Genomic DNA, 10043 nt, shown 5'->3' on the forward strand with positions numbered 1-10043 from the left:
CTCAGTGGGAGGCAGAAAACTGCGCTTGTTGTTGCTGTGGGAAGGATTTTGTGTGTGTGTGTGTGTGTCTGTGTGTGTGTGTCTGTATGTGCACGCACTCCATGTGGGTGTCTGGTCATAGAAGTTTTGGGGAGAGAACAGTGATGCAACACTAAAATTCATGCAGGCTGAAAAATCTCTGTTCCAGATAAAAAGGAAAGATGACTGCCAGTGCAAAACAGCTACATAAATGTTAATTTGTGTTATTATAAATGATCCTGTTCCAGCTTTGGAGCAAGAACAGGGAGAGGTAGATACGTACTGCTGGAGTAGTCTGGGGGGGCATACATGTCATTGAGATGCACAGGTCCTGGCTTGGCCACCTTGAGGTAAACCATATCAGAGGTGTTCTTCAGAGCTGCCACTGCCTCCTCGTGACGCACGTCCTGTAGCACGATGTTGTTCACCTGAATGTGACAATTGTCAAGAAAAGAGGAGGATAAAGTCTTTGTATCAACACCTGAACATCCACACCGTACTGTGATAATGTCACACATTGCACAAGCCATCACACCAGCCAACACAATAATGAATCACAGCTTCAAAGTATTATGAGATTTCAGTACATTTCGACAGCAGAACGAAAGGTTGGTGTGTTGTGCAGCGTTAACAGAGGTCAAAAGCAGTAGGTAGGTTTTGAAGATGTTCTGAATTTCTACAGTTTTAAGACTCAATTCCCTGGACATGCACTGTCAGTCAAAAGTATTTGAACATCCCACACTAAACTATAGTAGAGCACATGTGAAGGGAGAAATGTTTGATTTTATAATACTGAAAACCATCTAAGCCTTCATCATTCTGAGACACATAGAAACTGCAAATTTGTGTTGCATCCAAATATTGAACATTTGCTAAGATACAAATGTTAAAATCATATATGGCTTTGATAATGACCATAAATTATCGCTGCATTTTGATGCGTCTTTATCAAAAAAACCCTACTATGACTAAATTATTATTTTTTCAACATGTTTTTGTTTTAAACACATTTAATGTAACTTACTCTAATGCATATTTATAGTCCCATGACAAACCATCAAAGCTTGGTTATTGAGCTTGAATGCTATTGTTGTGACTCTCTTGCTTAAAATGACAAAGTGGAGTATATAACCACCTCTGGTACAGTCGCCATGCCCCCAGCCACGGAAATCAAGAGTTTTAATGACAGTAGCATGTCAGATGAATTCTGCCTCCTTGATGTCATTGCCATTGCTAATGTTGCTACACTGAACAACTGTGTGAATGAGTCAGAGGGATGTGAAGGCTCATACAGCTAGCAGGCGGTCTCCAGTCTGCAGCCGTCCATCTTTCTGAGCTGCTCCTCCTTCGATGATCTTGGTGATATAGATGCTATTGTCTCCTGGGATGTGCTGGTTGCCAATCCCTCCGGCGATGCTGAATCCAAGCCCTGGATAAGGAATATTTACAGTGATTGTTATTAATTGTGTTTGGTATATATTACAACATATTTCATGACTTGGTTGCTAATAACTGCTGCACTGATTTGAATATGTGACATGAATGTCTACATGTCTATCATAGAGTTTGATATCTGTAATCTCCCCTCCTAACCTTTAGGCCCTTTCAGCAGGTTGACCTCCAGAATCGTCTCAGGTGGGGCCTGCCTCCGCCGAACCAGCAACCGTACCACAGGCCCTGCCTCCTTCAGGGCCTCCACCGCCCTGCTGTGAACAACCTCAGACACATCCACATCATTCACGCGCAGCACACAGTCGTTCACCCTGCGGAGAGATGTATTTTAAATATATTGCACACACCACAATGTCAGTCAACAACAACACGAAGTAGAGACTCCAACACGGCTGATGTAATGAGGAACCTCCGAAAGCACATACAAAGCACCCCATATGATAATTGTTACATGTTCTAGTCTTCCAGTGAATCATAACTTTGGGAAGCACACCGAGCCTGGAGGAAGAGGGCTGCCTCCTACACACTACTGCCTGGCAGGACATGGCAGTGGTGGTGGTGGTGATCGTCAAAGGAAAGACAATAGAGGACAGCTGCAGCACGGTGCTTAAAAAGAACATAAGGAAAGGACAATGTGAGGTGGAGGAGGAAGAGGAGCAAGTGAAACTTACCCCAGCCTTCCATCCATTGCAGCTGCTCCTCCGGGGATAATCTTGGTGATGAAAATTCCCGGATCATCAGGAATGTGGGGATTGTCTATTCCTCCAGCGATGCTAAAGCCCAGGCCAGAGTTCCCCTGCAAACAAATGTTGTGATTGGCATTCTCAGTAGGGTACATTAAACAATGCACACTTAGATGTAAGTGATGGACCCAATCTAGGCTCAAGGTCAGAGCAATATGGCTTCTAAGTGTATTGGTATCTCAGAGGAACGTGTGATAGATGCAAACTGCTCAGGGGGATTTCTCTAGGCATTTCTGATGTCCGTGTTCATGTGTGTCCTCCCATGTGACAGATGATAATGCCATGAATTCCATTAGAAGAAAGCACTTCATTGAAAATGCCATGTTGATTCCATCAACCCTCAGAGATGCATGCTCTGCCCTGTGTCCTCAGCACCAAGTGGATTTATGATCCAAATTTCTGCTGCAGGATCCAGAGCTTCAGACTCGCTGACACAACCATCTTCTGTCCTTTTTTTCCCTGATACAACAGAAGACCCATTTGGATCCAGTGGGTCCAAGCACACAGCTACATCTGACAGCCATGGACACAGAGACGGCAGCAAACAAGACAGCTGAGAAAAGACTTCACTTTATTATTTTCTATAATTAATGAGCAACAGTCACAACAAATTAGGACAGTGGGAGGATGAGGCCTCCCAATGTGCTGCTCTGGAGCGGAGAGAGGTACACTGGGCCTTACCACCAAATGTTACACACCCACAGACCTTTTAAAGTGTGACTTTGCATAGTTTATTTAAGCTTCTGCATGCAGAAATGCCACTTGGAGTGAAAAAGGGACAGACAGACGTGCATATATCTGGTTGGGTTGCGAGGTGCATATATATGTGGGAGGAATAATGAGAGCTGAAACATATAGCTGTGCCACTACAAGCTGAACCTCAGCTGACAAGTGCAGCGGAGCCTGCTGAACAATTCAACAGGAGAGCACTTTAAACTCGCCACGTCTGCTGATGACATGTGCATCGGGGTTACGTAAAAAGCTATACCTCATGGTTTTCATCTGCGTTCACATGCAACACGTCACTTAAGATCGCGATGTATCACTTATAACTTTAGCGTCAAATTTTTATTAGCATTGATCTATATATTTTTCCTTACATTCATTTTTTTTTAAGGGTAAATAAGTGAGCTGTTTACTACCACCTAGTGGGGAGAAAACCTCATCATGCAGAACCACAAAGCAAAATGTAGAGATAAAAACAGGGGACTTACCCTCTCTAAAATGATCTCCTCATATTTATACATCCCATCACTGCCATTTACCTGTCAATTTAAAAAGCACAATAATTAGTTACATTGCCAACACTGAATTATGCCGCTTTCTAATAACAGCTAAACAAAAAAAATGCAAACATTTAATTGAAATCCTTCACCATCCAAAACCATTCAAAAGAGGGGATTACTGGAAAAATACACTGATGTGAGATGCATGCACTCGTCTGTTTTACTGACTAAAAATGTTCAAATGAATTTCTATTGCATCCATGCTAAGATATAAAAAGAAAAAATTGTAAATGCCCATGCGCTGTGACACGAAATGTGCAACGACAGAAAGAGCATTCTTCACAAACAGTCAGGGTCAACGAGATAATGGATGTCGGTCCACATGGCAAACAGCATGTTGCTACCAGGACGAGGCCCTTTCATCCACACAAACACACACACTCGCACACACACACACACACACACACACACACACACACACACACACACATACATGGAAACAGAGGGAGTGTGAATGAGATAAATGTATACTGTATGGAGAGAGAACGGATACTTACATAAGGGCCTGCATCTAGTGAGTCTGCGTTGACAATGATGGGGGGAGGGTTGGCCTGTGAATATGAAGAGATACACATTATCTCAGTGTGTGAGGCTGGCAGCACACAGACGTAATGCGGTACACACACACACATGCTATCACTTGGGAGCAAACTGAACGGACGCCATGGGAACAGTCAGCGAGTCTCTTTGGGATAAGGGATGTTGGGAGGGGGTGTGAGGACTGAGAATGAGGGCTGGGGCTAAGAGACCGCCGCTTATTAACTGCCACAGCGAGACATTCGACAGTCACCGCATAGGAGAAAAAAATGACATATGGGACAATAGTCTCAAGCCCACCCTCATATGTTAATTCAACACACTTCAGAAATAAGACGTAGCATCACATGAGAAATGGACCATTTTTGGTTCAGGAATCACTTAATTGAAATTAAAAGAACTTAAAAGATATTGAGCTGCATTAGTTTTGTCCATTTATCTATCACTAACGATTAAATCAATAGCAAGCAGCATCTGCCTTTTTTTGGCGTTAATTGTTTTGTTTTTTTAACTGTTCCCTAATTGTTCAGTTTTTACTTATAGTCCGTCAATTTAAACCCTAATATCCAATCAAATTTAATCCATAACCATCCTCACTTTTATGAGTAATCCTGACAACAGACAAACAAATCCATGTTACTTCCCGGGTGGAGCTCGTTAAATTTGATGTAAATGAAAAAAGTTTTTTCTCACCAGACAAGCAAAACCATATTTGTAAAGGTCAGGCTGTGACTTTTCATTTGATATGCTCCAACTCACTGTGTGAAATAAAGCAATTCAGTTTTCCCTTCATCTCACTGACAGACAGGCGCTTGGAAATGAAATACCACAGCCAAAGCCTGCCTCTACACATATAAATAAATAAATACCGATATGTGTGTGTGTGAGTGAGTGAGTGAGACTAAAAAAATAAAAAGCAGACCAACGGCACAAAACCTCTGTGCTGACCTGACACCTTCCCAGAAGTCTACTATACAACCTCTACACTCTCACTACACCCCTTACTCCCCAACTACATTGAATCAATCCAGTAAAACACACAAACAATTGAATACTCATAACATGGAAAATAAAGATGGAAACAGAAAAGTCTGTACTGCAGCAATGTAGATGGGACACAAAATTACAGCTGTTGTTGGTGATGGTTTTGGCTTGAATGGTTTTAGCCAAATATTTTCTGGCCACTGGTTCATATGAGACAGTTTCCAATGGACACAAGAAACTTCATTTTAATTTGCCCCTTCAGAGCCTCTATATTGTTAATGCATTTGGATGGGCAACACTTGATATCTTTAACTGTCACTTTTGCTTTAAAAAATGTTTGTACAGTTTGCACACATTTCTTACGGGCAACACAAGTGAGTGTCTTCTTGATTCATCCCAATATCAATCAACAAACCAGCCATGATCATCAAGCTGTTTGTGGCAGTGTTACAGATGTTCTGATGTTCTCTGGGAGTTCTGATGTCTCATCTGCTATTTAATTATCAGAAACGTTCGGTGAACTCAAATATATCATTATTAATGATTTCTGGTATAAATGTTGTTTTGTGAAACCCTAGATTTTGCTTTGAATTTGACATATTCAAATGTGATATACAGATCACCTTTTTCAAGAAGTATATTATATATTATAAGAATATATAACAGAGTTAAATATTCATTTCACTGAAGTCTCCAGCTCAGCTCTATTGTGCCACCTGGTGTTTCTCTCTCCACACTAGGCCTGCAGAGCTGAGGGCTCTAAGGAGAGCTGCCAGGGTGGAGACGGAGACGAGTTGAAGAGAAGCTTCACGTCCGTCCTCTTGTTCAGCACACTGGCTGTCTACTATTTATTGATTTGATTGAGCTGTGTGGGTGAGGGGATGCTGACAGCGCTGCTTTGGGACCTTACACTTCCCCAGGTCCAACATCCTGGAGAAAATCACTACCTTACATCTGCCCTCCTTCCCCTCCCCACCTACGCTCACCCCCTCACCTCTGTCTAACTGATGTATGCAGACTTGGCCTGGGCCTGTCTGATCTTCATCCTAATTCCTCAGCATCGCCTGCATGGTGTGTGTCTAGTAGTATACACAAGGATATGTTGGATGTAAATGTCAGTTCAGTGATGAGAAGGTTACACAAAACTGAACCAGTACTTAGGAACTTTTAGTACTCGGGATCATATTTCCTTGTTGTAATCCTCATCTGTTCATGAAAATAAAAAATGAGTGTTTCCAAAAATGCACTACATTAACAGCAAAAAGAGTAAAAACATGTTTTAATTATATAATTTTGGAATGGAATGGAATATTTGAGCAGATTTATACACACACACACACACACACACAAACACAAAAACCTATAAACCACAACGAAGGCCGATAAGGCGTTTACCACATGGATAAAGAACAAAAATAGTACCATCAAAATCTGTTCATACGTTGTTCATTCTGCAAAAAAAAGGGTCTTCTAGAGCAAAGGTTCAGGTTGTGATTCTCAGAAGCCAAAATGTTTTTCCTCCAACCATTTCAACTGGAATTCGATCCAAATTCATCCCGAACATTCAGAAAATAACCACTAATAGCTCTTTCAGGAACTACAGTTTGATCCAGATAACCTCTAAATCACTTGTTCCTTGTAGTATCTTTCCATTGCATTCCATCAAAATCAGTCTATTCATTTTTTAGATGTCCTGCTAACAGCTATAATAATAATAATAATAATTATTATTATTATAATTATAATAATTATATGAACTGCTCATCCTCTTATTGTATCATGCAGTACATTTTAAAGTAGGAGGGAAGCAGAAGGGAATGTGGATGAAACAAGAAGAAGCTGACAAATTAGTTTAGATCATCACACTGCTAATATACAGCTCTATATCAGTGATGGAACTCTGTTGCAATGCCTGTGACACTTTGGATATGCAAATGTCTAAAACTATACTGGTTCGTATTAAGAGGCCCTTCCACAAATCTTATGTATTCACAAGAACATACTTTTGAATGATCTGATTAAGTATAAGACACTGCTTTTTCATTTCAGAGAGTCAATTCTTCCAAGTTCCTCTGGAGTGAGTTTCCGACAGCACTGAAGGTTGTTCTCCAACTAAACCACAGCTGTAGACTTGACCTGCTCCACTCCACTTGGCGGTGATGTGCTATGACTCGGGACAGCTGTGGCTGCCCCCCCAAGTCAGCATAAACAGGCCTTTGCTGTAATCTGCATATGGACCGAACAGATGCTCACGTCTGCACTTGTGTTTGCACATTCACATCTTAAACCCAACTCAAAGCACATTATCAAAATCCACACTGTTTAATAGCGAACATATCATGGGATTATAGACAATAGCAGCAATTTCAGTGAAAGGAAGTTGTAAGCCTTAGAACAGAATGTCCACACAGCCAGTAGCTGATGTGGTAGCAGCCTGATGGCAACACAGGGGAATACACTGATTACTATTGTCCCTCAGTGACCGACACACTAAGCTACTGAATCCACTGCTGAAACCACATGGAGCAAAATATACCTGCTACAGTATTCCACTGCTTATCATATGTAGTGGACCAACACGGCCTGATGGGATCAGTGAACCTGCAAGTCAAACTGAAAGACAATAATCACAGGTCCTGAAAAAAACAAACAAAAAAAACCTAGTATTATCCTAGTCTGGGATTGCTGCATAATCCCTCCATCTCAGACACACATTACAAGCAAACAAAAAGAATACAGGAAGATAATCTCAATATTAGAGACCTCAGTTTGTTTAACACTTTTGCAGTTTAATCAAATTATTCAGATTAATAGAGATTATCCTCCCATCTTGAGATTGACAGGCACCTACTAGTACTTGATATTATCATAAGATCTGAAACCCACTGAAGTTTAGGACATATCTTCTAGAAGGCCAACAGGGGACATTTGGAGTATCTTGATAATTGAGGGTGGAATTAAAGAAGACAAGACAGAAGACTGATGCCAGTCCAGGAGGGGATGAATGTGTGTGTGATGCAGGTGAATGTGGGTCAGGGAACTCCAAGTGGTTCAATAGGTGAAGCGGTTAACAGCTGCAGATGTGGGTCAGTGGCAGTCAGGAGACTTGATCCAGATCTGGAGCAGCTCGAGTTAGTTTCATCATAATAACAGAGGATCCACTGGTGATGTGAAATCACTTAATCGTAGTGATGGAACTGCAGAGACGGTACATCCCGGGTCCAGGTCTATGAAACTGCAATGAGAAGACTGACTGGTCTGACAGGAAACAGCAGTTTCTTGGTCGAGCACCTCAGGGGGACAAAGGTCACCGTCAAGCTTTGTCCAGCGGAATGGCATCGTTGTTTTGATTTTGCTCTGCCTAACTCTTATAACCCTGGTAATACTGGTAATACCAGTAAGTTGAGTGTCAACTTTAAACTGCTGCTGATTTTGTATCTCTCATGCAGAGAGTTTTGTTAGCTGTTTTTTTTTTTTTTTTTTTTTTAAAGAGAGATTTCAGGGGATGCATGACATCACAAAGAAGAGCCTGAATGGTGGTGATGGGATTAAAAATGCTCGTCATACAATAGTTTGGGGGAATTTTACTGTTTCTGGCTCTCCCAGAGGCAGAAATTAATAAATGCTTAAGGACAGATGTTTTTCATATATTCAGTGTAGTGACAGCAAGAACAGGCTACGTTATCTTTGTTCTTGACTGCCTTTGGATTCAAATAACATAACATAAATCAAGAAACTTTCCAAATCTGCAGGCTTACAGTTTCGGGCAACGTCTACATTTAGCATCCACGGTTAGGATTCTCTAACCCACAAAGTCCCTGGAAAACACCTAAATTTCCACTGTACAATATCTTCCCAGAACTTAAAAGGCAGATGGACAAAGTAACAGCAGCTAGCCTGAGACCATAATGGAGTATTTAGCAGCGAAAAGCTAGATATCTCCCTCAGAGGTTGGTAGATATTAAATATTTTTGCGATAGACTCCATATGGGCAGGATATGTAAAAAGGGTGTACGATTAGAAGAAAAATTCCCTTTAATTAAAAGACTAATCACTAATGCCTCTTGATCTTAAGTGTCCCACCTGCAATAGAAATGAGGGTTGCAGCAGCTTTGATGTTTGTTTTTTTGTAGCAGACATGGAGGCAAGTGGCTATCCTGGACACAAAGAACTCATGCATACAGACAACAAGTCCAGACTGCTTCCTCAGCATGAGAGCATCCACTGACCACCAGGAGGGAGGAAAATTCACACACAACCAAGTTTTCTCTCTCTCTTCTCATTCATCTATCCCTCAATAATGTCCCTCTGTCAGTTGAGTCTGTCTCTTGTCTCTGAGCGTGGTGGTGGAGGTGTATCATGTCCCGGAGGCAATGCACCACATAACACTCACCAGGCCCTTGAGACAGTAAAGCGGAGAAGACTCCCACTGAACCCTGGCAGGGCACAGGCTTCATCTAAATTGTTAAATAATCAATGTGTTCCCATAGCAACCGGTGCTTGCACAGTATTGGTTAGAGCAGGCCCACTTAGCAACATCCCTCTGTTACACCTCTCAGGGCCCTCACTGCAGTTGATGCGGGTCTGTTCTTGCACAAGTATCACACTCTAACATCTAAAGTTAAACTAAATTTAACTAAATGTCACATATCTTCCTGTGTGTTTCAAGTCATGAATCCCAACCACACAATTTGTGAGTTAAATTATAAACCAGGTTGTATCACAAAAAAGTCTTTTTTTCCTCTAAATTTAGGTTTGTCCGCTGCCTTTCTTATGTATTGAATGTGTGATAAATAAATGGCCATAACACGAAAAGCATTTTCAAAAAGCAGACAAAGCTCATGATATTATTAATTTATAGCAATGCTGAACACTGGCGGCTCTTCTTCACCTGCCAACTTAACTTCTTTCAGACCCTCAGCTTCCTCACAGGTAACTTGAAGGGAAGAATAAAAGTGTGTGTGTGTAGTGACGGCATGCTGACAGAGCAATAACCCCTTCCTCCTTAGCAAACACTTCCACA

General features: G+C 41.4%; 1 protein-coding gene across 5 annotated transcripts in view; it reads right to left on the bottom strand.

Annotated features, from left to right (window-relative positions):
* The window catches only part of dlg3 (discs, large homolog 3 (Drosophila)), a 79309-nt gene that overhangs the window by 29024 nt on the left and 40242 nt on the right, over positions 1–10043 (bottom strand). For 3 of the 5 annotated variants that reach the window (XM_086221838.1, XM_086221836.1, XM_086221837.1), the window contains 6 exons: positions 3997–4050; positions 3428–3478; positions 2142–2266; positions 1612–1781; positions 1311–1447; positions 302–446 (listed from right to left, as the gene is read on the bottom strand). In XM_086221838.1, coding sequence (XP_086077964.1) covers positions 302–446; positions 1311–1447; positions 1612–1781; positions 2142–2266; positions 3428–3478; positions 3997–4050 — 682 coding nt within the window. Of the gene's footprint in view, positions 1–299; positions 447–1310; positions 1448–1611; positions 1782–2141; positions 2267–3427; positions 3479–3996; positions 4051–10043 lie in introns of all 5 variants that reach the window. The other 2 variants (XM_086221835.1, XM_086221834.1) reach the window with 1 other exon arrangement.

This window comes from Aulostomus chinensis, chromosome 13, assembly GCF_037954235.1.
Source record: "Aulostomus chinensis isolate RoL2024-O1b breed Wild chromosome 13, RoL_Achi_v1.0, whole genome shotgun sequence".
Lineage (NCBI taxonomy): Eukaryota > Metazoa > Chordata > Actinopteri > Syngnathiformes > Aulostomidae > Aulostomus > Aulostomus chinensis.